General features: G+C 42.2%; 2 protein-coding genes across 7 annotated transcripts in view; both read right to left on the bottom strand.

Annotated features, from left to right (window-relative positions):
* The window catches only part of LOC105009603 (disintegrin and metalloproteinase domain-containing protein 12), a 101,307-nt gene extending 91,395 nt beyond the window's left edge, over positions 1-9,912 (bottom strand). Inside the window, exon 1 of the mRNA XM_029120274.2 lies at positions 9,452-9,912. Within this exon, the coding sequence (XP_028976107.2) occupies positions 9,452-9,569 (118 nt within the window). The 5' untranslated portion in view covers positions 9,570-9,912. The remainder of the gene's footprint in view (positions 1-9,451) is intronic.
* A 3,066-nt stretch (positions 9,913-12,978) lies between these two features.
* Positions 12,979-21,408, bottom strand: part of c6h10orf90 (chromosome 6 C10orf90 homolog) — a 33,893-nt gene continuing 25,463 nt past the window's right edge. For 2 of the 6 annotated variants that reach the window (XM_013134083.4, XM_034292615.1), the window contains exon 12: positions 12,979-19,621. In XM_013134083.4, coding sequence (XP_012989537.3) covers positions 19,583-19,621 — 39 coding nt within the window. In that variant the 3' untranslated portion in view covers positions 12,979-19,582. The remainder of the gene's footprint in view (positions 19,622-21,408) is intronic. The other 4 variants (XR_003781875.2, XR_001198219.4, XR_002196871.3 and 1 more) reach the window with 4 other exon arrangements.

Here is a 21,408-nt window from a genome sequence, read left to right as displayed (position 1 = left end):
GAGCAGTACAGTGGGTTTTGACACGACACTCAGCCTGTAATCGAGGATGTCACAATGCCATGTAATTACTATATTCCTATCTGTCAGGGAAAATGTGGACGTAGTCACAAACCATCTGACATGTTGGTCGTTGTCACCAACAATTATTATCTGACAAGATAATTGGGAATAAACACAGAGGCAAAATGTGTGTTCGGGTGCCATATTTTAGACTGTCAGGTCAAACACACACACACATGCATACCCATAAAAAATCTCTTGTACACACACACACACACACACACACACGCGCACACACACACACACAGACACACACACATAGAGCCAATCAATGCCTTCAGACATCAATGGATGAGTAGAAATGTCTCCCTGGAAACAAGAACACTCCCTTCAACACAAGCTGATGTGAATTTGCATAATTCTCAGAATGCAGAATGTTGGGCCATTCTAAGTATTCTGAGCTCTAGTAATCTGAGTTCAGCATGACATGTTTCCCTGTGTCTCTTAGAGTTTGGGCTATAGGTTCGTTGCCATGACGACTCATCCTGAATGTAATGCTAATGTCATGAAAGTAAAACGAGATCTTTCAAAAATAAGGACTGCACTGCACAAAAAACAAAGCCATCACCATTTAGAACGTTTCCAACAAATCAAGCCAATCGGTATCAAAGTTGATCACATCTGCATGCAGGCTAGCTCCACAAAAGAATGTCAGGGAGTGATCGGCCGACCCCTCCCACGTCAGCTGTAGGCAGTACTAGTGACACAGGGGCCCTACCGTGATTGGTTGTTTCATGTGACATTCACACAGAGTGGATCTGGGTTCGTCCAGGTAGGTTCCATGGGACAGCAAGCTACACCAAAGAAAGTGAATCCATAGAACAAATCCCCCGGTTCAAATCATTGACGGCATGATTATTATTCTAACGAGCTACGCTTCCTTCGCTGTCCTCTCATCGTGGCAGGGGAGCACTGCAAGGCAGATCACAAGCTTTGATACCTTCTCTCCTGGTCATATTCTCTTACTCACCCTCTAAAGAGGGTCGGTTCCTCTCTGATGGAGTTAAGTGGAACCTAATGGTCCCTGTCATGGGGAGAATGCTACGAGGATCATGCCGTGATCCGTGGACACAATTGCCCCAAAAAATCGAATTCCATCCAGGCCCCTGGGGAAGGATGTCGTCTGAGGAGGGTGAAGTGGCACAAAATGGCAGCTATTTACTGGCCTGCAAACACAGGACCACGGCCCGGACAGCGTCATGGCAACAATCACCCTCCAGAATTAAACTGCCAGCTTGCAAACACAGCCTGTAGGAACACTGATGCACTTAAAGACCAAGATAACACGATCGCTCCGCTGCAGCAACCAACTCTCGTCGGACTAGTGGGGGGAAACCAAAACCCTGGACTACACCCTAAACAGAGCCCTGTAGGCCACGGTCTAAAGGAGTGCACTAGATAGAGAGCATGGGTCCATTTGGGACACGGCCGGAGTGTGATGCGATGAGAGTCATTGTGGAGATCCAGTGGCTCGTCCAAACCATTTATTGGCACAGTCTGTCTCAGCACAAACACTATGACTTTAACGTTTGTTTGTTCATCCAGCTGAGACTCTGTCCCCCCCCAGACGAACGTTTCCAAATCACTAGATTCTGTTTGTGTGGGTTACTGATTTGTATTGGGCCGTCATGCAGTTGGTCGACCTGTGTTTGTGTGTGGGCTTAGAGGAAATGTGTGTGTGTGTGTGTTGGTGTGTTTGTGTGTGAGTTTGGTTTCTCAATCCATGTCTTTGTCTTCTCATTTTCATGACAAGCCCAAGAGATTGCATTCCTGAGTCTATTAGCCAGCCATGCTAACAAAACCCATGACCTTCTTTTCTTTCTTTTTTTTTTTTAGTCATCTATCCAATTGCATAGAAATACAATTAACAGTTTTGCAAATCATTGACTCAAAGGGTGACACATCCTGTTAATTACATTTCTATGTGTTAACTGTCATCCGGCAGATGAAGAAATGGTGGAGGGATATCTGGCTCTTTTTAATAACCTTTGTGGGGCGTGGTGTTTTCATGTTAATGGACACAAAGGAGAAGAGGGCGGCGCATCCAAAACGCCTCGTAATTTCTTGGTACTGTGGGAGCCCTTTTTTTCAGTAGAACAAGAAGGTCATGTTGACATATTGGTAACGTTACAGAGGGTGTTGCCTGTTGTTTTTAACAACACCTCAGGTTTGACAAGATGTTTTGCACGTGTTGTTCGGCCCTTACTCAGTGTCTTAGGGGTACTCAGGAGTGTTGAGTACTCAGAGGTGTTGAGTACTCAGGGGTGTTGAGCAGTCTGGTTGCTGATTCATCCAACTTTGTTTACGAACCCCATGATTCCAATGTCCCCCACCACTAACCCCAAAACCAGTTTCCTGATCCCTCCAGCTGAGCGGGCTGCTGACTCAGTGTTCCTTTGTTCTGTCTGTTTGTAACAGCAGAACCTTCCAACCCCATCCCAAAACCCTGGTGTTCCTAACTCAGCTGACATTGGGGGATCAGGACATGCTGAGTCATTGGCCAGCACTGTCAAAAGACTCCACCTCCACACTCCCCGGTTCTCCTACAGTCTCCGGTTCTCCTACAGTCTCCGGTTTCCCTACTCTCCCCGGTTCTCCTACAGTACCCAGCTGAGCAGACGGCTGCCCTGTGCCTTTTTGTCCGTTCGTTCATGAAAACCCCCGAAACATCCCAGGCCTGGTGTTCATCACCGAGCCGATAACAGAAGACGTGTCTGATTATCGGCCAACTATGTTAAGTAATCCTAGCGCTGAACTCCCCCGTCCGACCCGGCTGGTCAGACGGCTGCCCCTTCGTTCACACACACCCACACACACACACAGAAACACACACGTGCAGACAATCAGCATCTATCCATCCAGGGGGCCTCGGTGATGAGAGCCATGCTCCATGGGAGGACAAGCGTTGCATGAGTCACCGCTCACTCACGAAGCCCAGGGCTGACAGTCCTCTGAAACGCCCTGCCAGGGGGCCAAACACAGCACCAGACCACGGAGGACTGGGGGACCATGGGGAGACCATGACCACAACACCACGTTCTCTCTCATCCTCCCTGTTGTCCTAGAAACCACAGGATAAACACGACTGGGCCAAAATGTCACTGGTGAACCCAGCAGCATAGCAGGAAACTGAAAACTGATTTGTCTGTTTGCGAGTGTATGCGCGTGCGTGTGAGTTAGTGCTTGCGTGCGTGTGTATGCCTACTGTAGATACAGGGTGTGTGATTTTGTGTGTGGCAGTGCACCTTATTTTAAAAGCTCATGACCTTCCTTGTAAATCCACTAGATTTACTGTTAGATGTGTCTTGACATTTTCAATTATGTATCCAACAAAACTCCAATCAATCTTTGTCTTACAGCCCCCACTGTAATGCTCACTTTGTATGATCTTAATTTGCTACAACAGGAAAATGAAGCCACAGTAACAGGAAATGTGAATTACTCTATCATAATTATTAAGAGGATTATAATTACTAGAGATTTTCTAATAAAGTCACAAATTCTCAGTTTAAGTTTAATCTTCCTGTATTGCACGGACATTCTTGTGCCACAGTGTTCAAATTAGGATCCTACAGCTGGAGTATCTCTCAATGCCAGATAAAGCAACACGGTCACATTGCTTTATTAAACCCAAGAGCCTTCTTTCCACAACTAGCAAGTTCACCCCATGACAGACAGACAGACATGTGAGAAATAATTAATTTATAACAGTCTTTGCTTCTTTTTCACTACAAATGGAATGCAGTATCTTTCATCCCAGCTTGATGAAGGCAGGGCCAAACCAGGCACTCCACACACACACACACACACACACACACTTACACACATACACACACACAGCCCCCACCGCTTCTATCTACCTCATTTAATAAGAAAACTGAGCTGATGTCAGCAGATAATTCGGTCAGGAAAATTCCCCTTTCCTCAGTGACCCTTCATTGCAGTCCAAGAGACAACATACACTAACAGAAACAGCCCCTGCGATGCAGTGCCCCCCCCCCCCCCCCCACCACACACACACACACTCCACCTCTCTGGTCCTCTCTAGCAGCTACACTAGAAACAGAAACAGATGGAGATAGACTCCATTACACTAGAGACAAAACCTGATCAAGATAGACTCCATTTACACTAGAAACAGAACTAGATGGAGATGGACTCCATGTATGCTAGAAACAGAACAAGGGGGAGAAAGACTCACTGATACTTGAAACAGAACAGGAATGCTCCATCTACACTAGAAACAGAAACAGATTGCTCGATCTACACTAGAAACAGAAAAAAAATGCTAAATCTACATTAGAAACGGAACAGATTGCTCCATCTACACTAGGAAAATAACCAGATTGCTCAATCTACACTACGTTTGGGTCCAGAATAGCGCTGTCTTCACTTTTTAATGCACAACTTGACACTATATAATTGCTTACAACTTTGCACAAAGGCAGTGTACTATATCTGGAATAGGGTGAGATTTGGGAGGCAGTCTAGAGAGAAAGATGGTGACAGACATCAGCAGACACATCATGCTGCTTCCATTTCACAGCTGTGGCAATGTGGTTAGTGGCCATGGCATGAGATCCGCCCTCTCTCAGGATCATTCCAAAGGTCAGAGGTCAGTCTATAAGAGCAGAGGGTTAATATAAGTTACCAGGGATCGAATGCTGTCCGAGCCGCTATTGAAATGAATACAATTGAAAAATTGCAATCCTTCTGGCCAAGGCACTTACCAGATCAGAAAAAGTTTTATTGCCAAGTAAGTTTCACAACAAACAAGGTTGTTTGTTCTGGTCGTTGGCGCAACAACTTATACAAAAGGAATAAGGGAAATAAAAACAAATAAGAACAGTGGACTGAGCATAAAAATAGTAGACTGTGTATTAATAAATTACAAAAGAATTACTAAAAAGTATGGAAGGTGCGAGATTTTGGAGTATGGAAGACTGAAGTCGTGCCAGCATGGAAGACTTCAAGCAAAGACAGTTGCACTCTTTGATACGCAGAACATTTCCTGTTCAAAGACACATGGCGGAGTTCTAAAATGTTGAACAATGTAATGAGTGCAATCTCGATTGCCTAAACATGGTTATTTTTTACCTTCACCTCCATGACAGATAGGGTTAGACTCATTTTAGACATGAGTATTGGGTTATTGAGGTTAGGGTTGATTTAGTGTTAGGATAAGGGTATGGAATCCATTTTCTCGTCTCTAAAAGGATAAAAAAAAATTGTGTATGTCACTGTCTGTATCTGTTTGTAAACTTTCAAACTTCGGGTTTCTCTGCTACAGCAAATACTCACCTGGAGAAAACCACACACACAGACACAAAAACTCACACACAGGACACACAACGTACCAACACAAAGACACACACTGAGAAGTCAGAGGTCAAGCTGAGAGCTTCTCGCTCTGCAGCATAACAGTAAAATCAGAAAGGGGCGGGACAAACAGACAATGTATTTCCCCCTGCTTGGAATCCTCGACCATCCGTGATTTCTAACTGTTGAGAAATCTTAAATAACATCCTTCTGGACAGATTTCTGGAAGGGACCGCGAAACAGACACTATCGCCTGGCCTGGCCTAGCCTGGCCAGGGTCTATGTTATCATGTGCAAGAAGCTAAGACAATCGAGATATATTGCTGACACTGCCTGGGTGACTGTAAAGAGAGTTCAGCTAACTTTACAGAAGGGAAGAGAGAAAGTGCCAGAGAGAGGAAAGAGAGAAAGGTGGGTGAACAGAGGAGAGGGAGATGAACAAGAATTAAAGGGAAGAATTTGCACAACTGATCTATTCCCTGTCTGGGTGAAAGACACATTGTGAGAGAGCACGAGAAGAGGTGAGAAAGGCGGGGAAAGCCCAGGTTAAGCATTAGGTTTCAGGCTCTCTGTAAATCTGTGTGTGTGTGTGTGTGTGTGTGTGTAGGGGGGGGTCAACCCAGTTAAAGGTAGCTCCTTGTACTGCAACACATTCAGGGTTGACATACATACACCATTACCAGCTGTTTTCCTCCACTATATAAATATCCCTGTGTGGATATGTGCAGCAACTGGAAAGATCATCCAGACTGATATCCCATTTCACACACACTCACTCACATACACTCTCACACACACACACACACACACCAGCCTGTCTCACTGAGTGCTGCCGTTCAGTTGATCTGCAGAGCCGGAAACAGAAGTCAAACTAAAATAGGCCTGTGCATTGTGCTGAGCAGCTGAAAGCCTTGGTATGTGTAAGAAATAAGGCACAAGGGTGTGTGGTATATGGCCATTATAACACAGGTAAGAGCTGTTCTTAGGCACGACACACCACCAAGTGCCTGGACACAGCACTTGGTCGTGGTATATTGACAATGCATTGCAAACCCCATGGATGCCTAATTGCTTTTATAAGCCGGTTACCAACGCATTTGTAGCAGTAAAAAGCAACGCAATGTCATACCCCGTGAAGTGCGGTCTAATACACCATGGCTATCAGCCAATCAACATTCTGAATTCAAACAACCCCAGTTCATAAGAGACTGCACGACACAGGTATGACAGAACATTTATTGACACGGTTCTAATTGCGTTGGTAAGTGGTTTATAAAAGCAACAAGGCACCTTGACGGTTTTGGGTTGACATACACATGGCTACATCCGGGCTCTCCTAGGTGCATTGGGCTTAAGAACAGCCGCTTAGTTGTTATGGTATATTGATAAAATTTCTGAACAATGAAAGGGGAGACAACCCCTTTTGCCTTATCGCTTAACTATACTGTATGTGTATTGAAACGAAACACTGCTAAAGACTTCTCTGAGTTAAAGATGTCCTCCAGGATCATTAGCACAACAGATGCGCAACTTATAGCTTGTTTAAAACAATACGGGTGTTTCTTTCATTTTCACGAGGACCAGTAATCATACATAAGCAAAGCAAGCTTTTAACTTTGGCATCATATTTATAAGCCATTCGGAGGCATATCTTTAAAATAAAGTAATTACTTCCACAAAACACTCTCCATTCATCCTTCTTTTATTTCAGCCATGTGGTCTCTCCTCGGCTGTCTGAGCAGAGAAAGTGAGTCTGGCTGAAGGAAACAGCACAGCTGGCTCGGAAACACAATCTGACACTGGGAGACACTAAACAGCATCCTATTCTCTATTTTTGCACACTGGTTGTGAACAGGACCTTGTGGGTAATTGGGCACTATTTAGGGAGTGGGGCACCATTTGGGACACCCTCCCAGAGTGTGCCAGCCAGCCATTCAGAAGTGATTTCAACCAAGAGAGAAGTACATCAGAAGACAGCAGAGGGTGAAACCTTCCCTACATGAAAGCCCAGGGAGACGGAGTGCGTTGCATTAAAAATGCATGTAACATGACATTGCGCGCGGTTGGAGGACATTCTCAAGCCCCTCCAAACAAACCTGAATACTTTGCTGACAGGGGTTTAGTTAAAGAAGGAAAACAGAGAGATGAGTATTCAGTCCGCAGATGGAGAAAACATACAAGACCCATACACACACTCATGCACACACACACACACACGCACACACATACACAGTCTCACACACAGACACACAGACACACAGACACAGACACACAGACACACACACTGGCAGAGAGAGTGAGGGTCATAAAATAGTTCCTTCAGTAATGATTTCAACTCATTTGCCTTTTATACGAGATGCTCAAGACAGACCCCCTACTGGGTTCATAGTCTGCAATAGTCCATTAGGACTGCATTCACAACACTAGTGCAGCCTGTTTTCATACACACACACACACACACACACACACAGACACACAGACAATTACAATACACACACGCTCACAAGGAAAACATACAGACATACACACAGACAGTAAAGTACACACACAAATACTGTTGGTTTATAAGCACCTGTTCACTACAGTTTACCCAGGGGGCATCTCTCATCAAATCAGCCCTTAGTGTGAGACCCCCGACCAAGTAATCACTTCCTGTTTCTACTTGGTCACAGTTCTCACAATAGGCCTGATGACCTTTCAACCACAACAGGAAATGCCAATGGTGTCTTTATCCTTTGCAACTGGGAATTCATAATTGATACCAGGAAGACAAATGTATCTCCTTGCTTTCCCTCATCCTGCACCCATTCTCTCCCCCTCCTCTCTCTCTCTCCCTCCTCCTAGCTTCTCCCTCATCCTCCTGCTCTCCTGCTTCTGCCTCCTCACCACCCTTTTCTCCACTCCCTCCTCGTTCAGCTTCTCCGGCTCCCGGTGCTCCCTGTGCTCTTCACCTCCACCCACCACCACACGCTCTTCTTCACGCTTCATCTCCACTATCTTCTATGACCAAATCTGATTCACTCATTCTAATGTGTGTCTTAATTATTGAATTCCCGGGATTCCTCCCTGGTGGTGACACAGACTGTGTTTAGATGTACAGCCACGGTAGACTTACACGTCACAAACATCCTCTTTAAGTCACAACTAACTAGTGACTTAAGTGACATAAACGCTGTTGGTTCACCGGAGACTTTGAACATGCCTAGCAGATCTGCTCCAGAAAATAAAGACCTCACAGCGTTTTTACACACTAACCATAAAAGACACACACGCACGTACGCACGCACGCACAAGCTCGCGTAGTGGTTCCATTGAAACATCTCAATAAAACAGCATAATCGTGGATTAACCAGAAGTCAAATCTGTAGAGATTAATACCACAGCGACTAAACCGCTCTGAATAACGCGGGGTGATATATGGAGAGACGAATAACACAATAACTCTAAACCGCTTTGAATAACGCGGGGTGATATCTGGAGAGACGAATAACACAATAACTCTAAACCGCTCTGAATAACGTTCATGAAATCTGAAGAGATTAAGAACAGTCTGACTCTTTACCGCTGTGAATAAAATGGGACGCTATTCGTGTCCTATGATTGTGTTAACGATGTTACGGTTTTATACTGGCTGTGTAATGGTCCTGTTAATGTTGACTGTCATTTATCACCAATATTGCAATACCTCTGTAAGTCAACTGAATTCCCAAATGTTTAACAGTGCACAGGCTGTGTTTGGCATCAACTCCGCTCCAATAACAAGCGGGACAATTTTCAGATATAATGCTACAGAGGAGATGCATAAATGTTATAAATGACAGCTTAAAAATGTTATCAAGGTCTACGGCAGATGAACACGCCCTCCTATTTTGCAGTTGTTTTATGTTGACGTGTTGATAATCTCATAATGCCAGTGTATAATCAGCGTATCGGTGTCGCTGATTCAAAGAATTGAGCAGAACAACTCACGCAAAAGAATGAAACGATATATTTAGCATTGCAATTCAAACAAGTACGCCTTCAGATTCAAAATTTATATTTTTATATTAATTACATTCGACTTTACGTTTACCTTCAAGGTTCTTGTTAGGGCGCACATCTTCACAGCGGCTAATTGTGATTGACAGGGCTTGAAGCGCTATCCAAATCACAGTAAACTTCTGACTGCCGTAGGTCCGTTGGTAGGTCATGGTGCCCGACAGGCGATGAACGTGTCGGGTCGATGAAACAGCCTCACGGCAGCACTACCATAATATAGCCTGGTTACAGTGGAACAGCTGATGTATAACACACAAATTACTTCCTGAAATATGATCAAGTATGAGGATAGAGAGACCGTTAGGAAATCCTTCCCAGACTTCCCCCAATACTCTCCAACCTCCGCCTACCCTGTCAAAGACTTTTCATCCAACGATGTCAAAAGCGCATCATGTTAAAATTGCTTTGGTGAAGTCCAATAATTGGACCTGTGAATGAGCAAAAAGAAGAGCCAAGGCGTTGAAATGGGTGTTCGATGATTATGTTTTCACAACTACATCAGTTGGGGCTCTGCCAGAGGACTTTAGAGTAGGCTGAAATGTTGTCTTTCGAGAGCGACAACATGTGCTTCTGAAGTGCTCCTCGCGGTCCTAAAGCCGTCGAAGTCTCGGTCTGCCACGGCGCTGTCGTCGCACGCGCCTCTCTGCGCTAGGGCGAATGAGAGCGTGAAAACACACTCATGATTTGAATAATATATGTCAGACTTAACCTCTCTGAGCATACGTAATTATAGTTCCATGTTTTATTCAAGACAACGGCTTGAAATGTGTCATGGTAGATGTGTAATAATTTGCTTCATACAGTGCTCCCGCTGCTATAACGATCAAAGTGAAAAGAGACCCATCCTTACACAAATCACATAGGCCTGTGTGTGTTTCTATGGACCATTCACACACATTCCCGTTCTATAATATACATACAAGTACTAAAAGCAACATTTGTAGCAAAATGTATTATTCAACCACTACAGTGGCAGACATTATTAAAGACAAATAATTGAGGTGTGTGTAGTCTAGCTTTTGTGTTACACTTTCTTCGTGTGCTCTGCGTAAGAACTTCACTGACAACTCAAATGGTTGAGTTCTGCTGGATGTGAATCTTCTGGCGATGTGCCGCATTGCTAACTGGTTTGGATGGGAATGCAGCGGAAAGCAGGCATTTGTCCATCCAGACCAGCATCGGCAAGTAAATGTGTTACTGCTAAACAGACCATCCAGAACGTGATCCAACTCATCCTGCTGTTCAGAAGGAAAATGTGCGTGTGTGTTTGTTTGCGCGCGTGCGTGTGTAACCTACAGGCATTTGTGCGTGCTCTCGGGTTTCAACACTTGACAACATGACATTATTATGTACGTCGCTTTTATCCCAAACTATACTTGCACTTATGCATTTTTTTTATTTGAGTGATCTCGGGAATCAAACCCAGAATCCTTCCGAAACATTTGATCTTTGTCACTTAGCATTGACTCTTAGCAAGATGTAAGAGGCTTAAGACAGTAGGCTGCAAAGCATGACGTGTCACAGTCATACGTGAGCACATTAAAAATGGGGTATAAGCCAGAGCAAATGCTAGAAGATATAGACAAATTAAAATAATGTTGTAAACATACATTGTATTGTTTGTAAGAGCCATGGTATGCCAACTGTACCAGACAGGACCACTGAACAATTAAGGAGAACGTGAAGAAATCTTTATTTCTGGTCCGTTTTGCAAAACACCAGTAACTCAGGCAACAATATAATGTTGATAGAACGTTCATAAAAACTTGAAAACTGAAGGAAATGTATCCTCAGTGGGGTTCAACATGTCATCGACCCGTTCTGGAATAATTGTGCAAACTGTTGTGCAAACATTCTTAGAGAGACTAGGGGAAATGTAGTCACAACGGATAATGACGATGTAAAATGGGAGTTAAACAGGAGAACTGCTCCTGAAACCAAACATAATTAACCATTTACCCGATATATTTAACTTTTTTTCTTGTTGGGAAAATATTACAAATCCTCGTAAGTCCTTGTGGGTAGGCTACTTATGCTCCTTGAGAGTACAAAGACGTTTACTCTCTTTGTAGTTTTATTACATCATGTATAGTGTTTATGTGTGAATCTCCTCTCTCAAAACACATCAAAGCTCACACTATACTTTGTAATATACTACAAATTCTATAATATACTGTTTCAAAAGCTATTTAACAGACGCTTTAATCCAAAGCAGCTTTGACTTCAGCTCCTCAACCACCTTTTTTCCCTCATTGTTATTTTAATTTCCAAAATGGAACGGACGTGGTTATTCAGCCATTGAGGATCCGACCTACATTTACGGCTTCTTGAGCTTGAAAGCTGCTCTGGACATGAAGCAACACAGAGAGCCGCGGTCACCGGGAGCGAACCCGCCGTCCTGGCAGTACAAGAGACACGCTCAACTTTCTGAGCGTCAGATGACTAAAAGGCCCACATGCACGTTGTGTGTTCATAGAGTACTCTTTCCCTAATGGAGAATCAAAGTTAACAGGCACACACAACACTGTGCCTAATAGGGTAGTCTTTCAAAAGCAGTGTTCTGCTGAACTAAATGTCATGGTATTTCTGACTCCACCTTGATCTCTTATCAAAGTCTGCTTTAAAAATGAACGACAGCGAGTGGACCCAGTGGTATTACATATTGCTGACAGAATCTCGGAACACGATTGAAACGCTGATCTTTGGCTTTTACACTGAATCAAAGAGCTGTGTGAATGAAGGACGTGACAGACCAAGGCAGTGTCATCATCATACGAGTCCCTGGGATATCACCTTGACAACGCATGCCCAACCTCCCGTTTTCATCTCCTGTCTTGAAATATAGTGATATTCTGTGCGAATGATGAATGCCTTCAGACTCTTCTAACGTTTAGAGCTGACTCGTGTTTCTGAGTGTGAAACAAATCAAATCATGAAAAAAAATCTAATTATAAATAAAGGATGAAAACACAAATATGTAAGCTAAAAAGAGAGAACCCTAGTGAAAACATTTAAAAAAAGAGAACCCAAAAGAAAATAAAAACATTCAGATTGTTCTGAACATTTATTTGATACTAAAAGATAAGAGATCCCTAACACGATTCAAATCCTAATAATTTTATCAGGAAATTACTGTTTGAGTGCTTTTGTCCCAAACAAAATGTACTTTTACAATACTGAAACGTTTTATTTAAGATTCTCAAAACAATAAAAATATTACTCAAAATCAACTACTTGCATCAAAACGTACAACTTGTTACCTCATGAAAAGGTATTATGTTCAAATCATTCCAAAATATCCCAATAATTATTAAATACAACCAGGGGTGCCGTATAGGGGGGAAAAGTTAGGACAATTCCAAGGGCCCAAAAATAGGTAACAGCTGCGCAGAGGGGGCCCAATTCGATTTTTGTCATGGGGCCCAAAATTCCTGGCGGCACCCCTGACTACAACTATCAATATAACCTAACATGATCAACTTTCTTTAATATGTCTGTGCCATTTGTTGGGATTATAATTACATTATGTAACACTAAAGGTGGGTAAACATTATGACAAAATGGGGAGGATTCTTTTTTATTTGTTGGTTTCATAAAACAATTTTTACAAGATATGACCTGTGCAGAAAGAATGTCACTCAAAAGTCTGAACATCCAGAAACAAAAGGCTATATTTGACCTTTTACCTTGTCATATGCAAATTCAATAATGCTGTAAACAGTATGCAACAGAACACAAATATAATACACAAACCTAACCAATCACATTTACACATATATTGCACTGTTTAAACTACTGCTATACTGAAATACAGTGTGATATAGCATTTTGACCCACCTACTGTCCTTCTTGAATATTCTTACTCAGCCTTACTTATGGAAAGGCCATGATTGACAACATGGTTAATGGTTTGTGCACAAATTTCAGCTAAAACGACTGTATTGCCCTTCGTATTCCCCTTCCCCTTGGTTGCGCTGTTCTAGCAAAAATCAACTCAAAGGTGACCTCTTTTATGTACGAATAAGGGACTGATTGCTGACTGAACAATTGTGCAAAGGTGCTTTGTACAATATGCATGCCAACGAGGCTCATAGTCAAGGGAGTAGCTGTATAGCTTGTAATAGCTATGACCAAATGTAATTTGCTCAACTGAGCATCTTTTGTAGAGAGTTGTGTTTATTGTTGTTTCCAAAACAATCTGGAAAGGCAGATCACATTTGACAGCATTCAAACAAACTGAAAATATTCAGTTGAGTTGAATTCCTCAATGATGCAATAATCGCATAACATTATGTTTGCAGCTGGAAATACAGCCAGCTTCCATCTCGTTTACATAGGCAGTGAATTACTCTAACAAATGAAAGCTAATTAAAAAAAATTGCATTACACTTCAAGCAAATTACCCAAGAAAATCGATTCAAAAGTTGTAAATGACCTCCAGTTCTATTTCACCATATATGGCAGCATATATTGTACATGGTCAGCCCCATTCTTATTTATTTCAGTGGTATTTTGACCAACCAGATCAGCTCCGAAAAAGATCTTGATGTCAAAAGATATGATCAAAAGAATAATTCGGCTGGGGCGGGGAACAGAACCAAGCTTCCTGTGTATACGAAGCCCATATCTACTCGCGCTCAGAGGCCTTGTCTGCAGGAGTTGTGTGTGCATTGCCATAAAACAAACTTTTGCATAAACAAAGCCTACAGTTTTAGGTCTGGGCAAAACCCTCAAAAAATTAACCATTGCCCAAAAAATATTCTTCGGGACATAGAAAAGAAAAACATCACGTAAAAATATATTCTTCCCAATGAAACAAACTCCAAACATAACAGCCTCTAAATGAAGTTTGGCCTCTAAAGGGAGAACAGAAATCTTTCCATTGGCAGGTCGTCTCATCATGAAAAAGCCTTGTGAAACAAAGCCTCCACTGAACCAAGCACTGTCCATTAGCATGACATCACCCCTAGAGAAGAGGTCACATTCCTCCTGCTAAAAGCTGACTCTGAATGATCATCCCCCCATCCACACCAAGGACATTTACTAACTTACCGGTGGCCATGGAAACGACCTGTTTCTGATCGAAACTGACCCTAACAGGGAAACGTCACTGAATAACGAGCTGTGTAAACTTGGCACATCTATGGACCTCGCACAGTTGCTCCACTGAAATATAGAAACAAACTGTTTCTGATGGAAACTAGCTCAAATAATGAAACGTCGCTGAACGACGGCCAAGGCCCACTTCCCTTATCAACAGCTTAACGGAGGCGGTATGCCAAAGCGTAGGTTGGAAGAGCAAGGCACTTATAATGGCAGGAAGGTGGGGGGGGGGGAGACATAAAAGATAAGATGAATTCAAGCAAGCCTCCCACTGGACTAAATCTTCTGCTAAATTGCGTAGGCTATGTCGTTGATAAGGCATTTTCAGACAGGCAGCTTGACCCCCTGGCAGTGGGACAGAGTCGATGGTGGTCCAATCTTGCTGCATCCTGGCACACTAAATCATACGACGTTGGTTTTTGTCTGTGACGGAAAACAGGAGTAACATCAGGGTCCACTTCACTCTACCAGAGCTGCCTTATCAAAAGGCACAATGATAGTGAAGGCTGTGTTGGATATGGGTGATCTGTTAACTGTTCAACATCATGAACTGGGCCCACCACGGAACCCTCTGCTTATCAGTTGCATAACGGAGGCATAACACAGGCTGTGTCTGAAGTAAACTGCCCCTTCAGCGCAGGACCCATAATGGATCCACTTTGTTCTGCTATGGACAATTACTTGTTTATCATTTTTATGTCTTTTTTTTTTTGATGATATAGCATGATACTTGCAACATCGGGGTTGAGGGTTCGGGACTCCCAAAGGTAAACTGGCACCAAAAATGTACGCATCCACTGCTGAGAGTCACTGCGGATGAGAGTGTCTGCAAAATTACTACATTAGTAAAATTTGATTAAACTAAACCTAATTGTAAACCATCGCTCGATTATGCCACTGGACAACACCTCTGTGGAGGCAGGATCTTCCATAAATTGCTCAATCATGTGAGTATTTTAACTATCCCTTGTGACAGCAATGTTCAGTTCATTGAAATTGCCAGGTTATAAAACACACACTTTTGTTTCCCATTGCTCAGCAACTTCCAAAAATTTTCTGCTTAGAGAATACCTCAACGAGCACGACCAAAACAAAACTCAAACTAAGGAAACTGTATCTCATTGAGCCAACAGAAAATGTTCACTAACAATAAACAAACATAACGCAGAGAAGATAGTAGAACTGCATTCAGTCTGGCTGACTATACAGATCTTTATGGACGGCTTAGGGTGGTTAAATACATGTATTGTTTCCAAAGACCTCAATACACCTGCATTCTGTATGTATCCTCAAGCAGGTTAATGTTCAATGGAGCTTTCAGCAGCGTCTCAGCCAGCTTGGTGCTGTGTTAACTCATCTTCAGTTTCACGCAGTTCTCTTTTGCGGCCTATCTAGTTATTCTGTCACCATATGAATGTACCCATCCACATCAACTCGACGACCAAGGGGCCAAGGTCGAACTAACCCCCTTGGTTAGGGAGAGTTTGTTATTCGTTCGGCTAGGAGAGCTGGGCAAACTCTAGGTGTCGATACAAAAAAGGAACCAACCTCACCAATGTAAAAACAGATATCCACTTTACAGTCCCCTTGTGTTTGAAAAAAGTTGCTAGGACCGGTAAAAAGACAAAGAAGACCGACCTCACGAAACTGATGTTGAAACGCCGCCGCGAACAGGATGGCTCCCTTCTCTGACAGAGCACCTCACCACCCAGGGCGTGAAGCAGTGGCACTTTGTGTTGCAGCATACACAACCTCCCTCATTTAAAAAGGTTCTAAGCAACGTCTTTCTGAAATAAACTGACGTCTTACCTACCCAACCAGACATCCATTCATAAAAAAAATGGCCTTGCAAATAACTTACTAGCCTAACCAAGTACAAAAATATTTATTGTCACAGTTTTTAATAAAATATCATGTTACCTCAATTTAAGTTATCAAGTACCCGGATTTCTGTGCAAACTAATAGACGGCTGTGCATTTTCTTCTATCTGATAGACACAACCTAAGTAGGTAACTTGACATTTTTAAGAAAAATCTGCTCCATCTGGTTCCACACCAGCCGAGCAGATAGTACAATAACTTGGCTAAAATGTAATGTATTGATAAAGAGAGACAAATCTTTTTAGAAGAAATACACGACATAGGCAACATGTTTTAAATCTACATTGTCAATAGGAATGGCAAGATAATGTTGCAAAGGCAGTTAACATCTAATGAATTTAGAATCCAGAGGGATTACAAGCATTTCTTGCTGGACCCCTGTGGGAATTGAACCAACAACCTTGGTGTTGAACCAACAACCTGTGGCTATACAGGACTCCAAATATCAAGTGTATATGGTAAAGAATGTACAGTATTATACAACAGTATATTTATTAATTGAAGCCCTACCGCAACATAATACAAGGCATTTTGTTTAAAAAATGAAAGGTTTGGATTAATATGTCTACCACAAATCAAAAACCACACATGGTGCGAAATGACTAAAATAAACCAAGTATTTTACCTGTTTCTTTTAAAGTAAAAGTCTGACAGCTATACAATTGAAATGTAACAGTACCACTGTATGAAATCTGTGATAAAGTGTATAAAACAACATGTTTATTAATGCACTACAATTTAAGATAATATACTGAATATATATATATATAATAGCTACACAAGCCATGCTCAGCTTTTGTGGCACTGAACAGACTTGGAAATGCATAATCAACCGCCAATAACCAGAACACATAGCAGTGTAGATTGTAGGTATCTCAGGTTCACTAGAGTACTGATGTTACACTAGATAAGGATGTTCTACGAGGGACTTTGAGGAAACATTCTTTGATACACACTGGATCCCAGGAAATAGTTGTCCCTAGTAAGGAGTCTGTGACCTTCTGGTACCTTCTGTGACCTTCTGGTCAGATATACGTAGTGTGAAGACATAGTACTTCTTCAGTTGAAAGGAAACATTATTTTTGAGTGACACCAACCAACTAGGTTCTTGTTCTTCAAGTAGTCTTCTAGGCTTGAAGCGTTTCAATGAACCATTGGTTTCATTTAAAAAAAATCACTTGACAAAGTAGATATTCTTACCAGTAAGATGTTGAGAATAATGCAGATTTTCTCCAGTAAGGTCATTTAGGTAATAAGCCATATGTGGTCAGGGTGGTATGGATTCTGCCTTCTGGCAATTACTGGATGTGACCAATACTAAACAGTCCGAAATAATCCTAAAATTGGAGACTATGTACAAAAAAAGTTCATGAAAATACCCTCAAATTAAAGCTGACTGTATTTTAACCCTGTCATCATTGCATCAAGTTTAAAGTGCTACAGAGGCAGAAAACCACAAATGTGTCAGTCTTGAAAATACTTCAGGGGTTGTAAGTGTTCCCTAATGACTGATGGTCAATGTTCAATTCTCCGTGGTGAGATTTGAAGTCTCCCATCACTGGTTACATATCAGATGAAGTTGACTGCTTTGGTGTCAGGCAGAGGACGCCCCTGGGCTTTTTCAAGGTAAAGACAGAAAAGAAGATTTTTAGATGATATAGTTTTGCTTTTGACTGGTTTCCAGAGTTCCAGAGTCCAACTTCAGACGGTGTCTGTAATGAACAAATACTATATTAGCCATCTCAATTTCTATTTCTCAACCCCACTCTCCTCATCAACTTCTCAAAATCCATTGGATGAGAAAACCAGAGGTTCCCTCCCATTTAGCTTTCCCTTCCAGTTATTTTTTTTTAAGAAAGAGGTGAGGAGAGCCAGAAAGGACAACATGGTGTTGGTTTTGCTCTAGTGACTCCTTGTGGTCAGTCTTAAGCCTTGTGTAGTTTTTGTTTTTCGGTGAGAAGTCAGGTGGCGGTTAAAGCAGCTGACCAGTAATCAAAACGTTCACCAGATTGAGGTTCTTCTTTTTCTGACCGAGGCAGTTAATCGTAATTTCTCCCCTATTCGCTGTAAACATGAATGTGTGTTCAGTCAACTTAGGTGGTGTAGGCGTGTTGGCGTGTAGGCGTGTTGGCGTGTAGGCGTGTATCAATTAATTTGGTTCAACCTGAATTTTATCAGTAAACCCAATGGAAGTTTGTCAGTTAGGTTTAACCTGTATTTGTTAAGTTGATTCCATGAAGTATAATTAGCATATATCCCATATGCAAATTATACTTATCCCCTATGCAAATTATACATATACATGAGTGATACCCACCCTGTGAGTGCGTTTGTTATTGATAGAGACCTGGTTTCTGCACAACAAGTCACCATCCTGAAGTTTCCACCTAGTGAGCGCTAAAACCGTTCATACGGTTCACATACTGTAATGTAAATGCCTGGGACTCACCACAAGCAACGCCATAGGACTCTTACAGGATGGGTTCTAGGTGTAAATGGACAACCACTTGGGAAACTCCAAACCAATATGGAAAATAAAGATGATTAATTACGTTTTATAATAAAGCAAAGTAATCAATGTGTAATGGAGAACAGAAGATGTTAAAACAAACAAGCTTTCTGGGAAATGTTGCTTGTGTTACCAAATCCCTTTTGGGTCAACCTAAAAAACATACATTCAATTAAACTGAAATATTTAGGCTTTACACTCTGCAGGCGACTTGACTTGATAAAAAATAAAATAATAATTGTTCTACAACTAAACTAATAATTTTAAAATGAATGGAATAAAATACACTTAATTGTATAAACCTGAGCCGGCAATTACTTTTTTCAGTCCACAGCAGTTAGCTAGATATTGGTTTTGTAGCAAAAGCCAGTATGCTTTTGTAAATCCAACTGGTTCTGATGCATAACTAATACAGTAAAAACAGAAATCATAATATTGTGACGCAAATACATATTGACACTATTTGGTAAAAATGTGTAATTACACTCTAATGCATTATTAAAGATACATGTGCATATTATTTAAAACAAACATATGGAAAATATGTGTAAGCTGTGTGATTATAATGTGTAATAATTAAGACTCATCAGAAGCCAGTTTGCTGCTCTTCGTGTTAACCCAACATGGTGGAAGGGAGATCCAGGCTAGGTAGGTATCCATCATTAGCTTAAATCAGTCACTGCCTCTTTGAAGGATCTGATCTAAGAGTTTCTGGAAAAAAAAGAGAGAACACCTTTTCCATTAATAATGAATCCATCACTTTTGGCAAGCAATTAATCGTGGTCCTATTTCCTCCTGCAAAACCCTGTAGAGTCTCACCAGAACTCAACAAACCCAGCAAAGACGCAACAAACCCTGAAGGAGAACTCCACTACAAACCATCTCGCTGCCTCACCTGGGAGTTAAGATCTTGTAGCCTCCCGGACATGCAGGCCACTGAACGCAGTGTGCCTGTCTTTGTACTGGGCCAGATCGAAAAGGAAGCTAGAGTTCTAGCCTGGTTCCCCGCTTCTCTCTGCGGAGGAGCGTGGGCGACTGGGTCTGTCTGCCGCACCTCCCCCACCTCCCTTTGGCCTGCCTTCACGTCTGCCTCCAGAACCAGCCACCTGGCTGGCCTCCCCTCTGTCTGCTGGACTGAATGATGGCACTGCTCCTCCACTGTAGCTGTGTCCACTCACCCCTCCACGGTCTCCCTCCAAGCAGTGAAGGGCCCTTTGTTAGCCCCCCGGACACTGAGCTCACGCACTGAGCCTGCTCTGTTCCCAGGCCTCCATTATGAGACCGAAGGGGTGGGAGAGGAGTGGGTCCCTGCACCCTGGCACATTACATGTCCTAACGGGAATCCTGAATGCTGATTGGCTGAAAACCCTGGGTTATAACACCATATACCACGGGTATGACATCACATCACATTTGGCTATTTTAATTGCGTTGGTAGCCAGTTTGTAATAGCAATAAGGAGTCTCAGGGATTTGTGGAGTGTTACTAACACACCACTGTTACTCGGCTGGGCCCAGGTCAATGGGTCATGCATAGAAACAGCCCATAGCTATTGGTTTTTGGCGATATATCACACTGCTTCGTGCCTTATTGCTTACATTGAGCCAATAACAGGGCATGACAGCCTCACGAACGACAACAGCTAAACTCGGAGGTGGAATATGCAACCCTTCCCTGGGTCCTCTGAGAGATCACGGCACAACATGTGCCTATGAACAAGTGCATAATATTAGCCAGGGCAGTTCATTTGTCAAGACAATGATGTTAGCGCTGACATATTTACGTGTTTGAAGACATTGTCATTATGGCACATTTATTTTATATCCTGGTCAGACAGGTTAAAATGTAAATGTGTGTGATCGATGCCCTCTAGTGGTCAAAGACAGAAACACGTGTCTTGGTGTTCAACTATTTTACCTCTAAGCTAACCCTCCCCACTGACATCATGTCAAATCTTACAATGGTCAAACCCATAAATATCTAATATTACAATAACCAATCCCATTGATACGTCCAATCATACACTAACCAATAACATGTTTCCAAACTTACAATAACCAATTGATTTGATACATATTATCTGACAATACCCAGTGACATTAATGTGTCAACAATACTGAATATGTATGTCTAGTCCCACACTAACCAATCACATTTTTATGAGTATTCCAACCTTAACCAATCACATTCATATGGGTAGTCGGACACTAACCAATCACATTCATAATATGCCAAACCTAACCAATCACATTCATGAGTTGATAAGAGAACACTGTCAAAATATACATATACGAGCATTTGACCTTTTCCGTGTCAGAAAAAAAAAATAATAATGTTTTCCCGACCTAAACCTAAGCCATAGTTTCAGTCTCAATCAAACTGTGGTTGAACCCAAATGGAGTTCCGGAAGTTTCAATTAACCTGAGCATTGCTCCTGGCAAAATAAAAAAGCCATTAACCTCTACCATTTACCCTGCCGTGGAGGGCGACATCTTTAA

Source organism: Esox lucius, chromosome 6 (assembly GCF_011004845.1).
Source record: "Esox lucius isolate fEsoLuc1 chromosome 6, fEsoLuc1.pri, whole genome shotgun sequence".
NCBI classification, from domain to species: domain Eukaryota; kingdom Metazoa; phylum Chordata; class Actinopteri; order Esociformes; family Esocidae; genus Esox; species Esox lucius.
The sequence above is the reverse complement of the archived record's forward strand: the minus strand, read 5'-3'. Positions and strand labels throughout refer to the sequence as shown.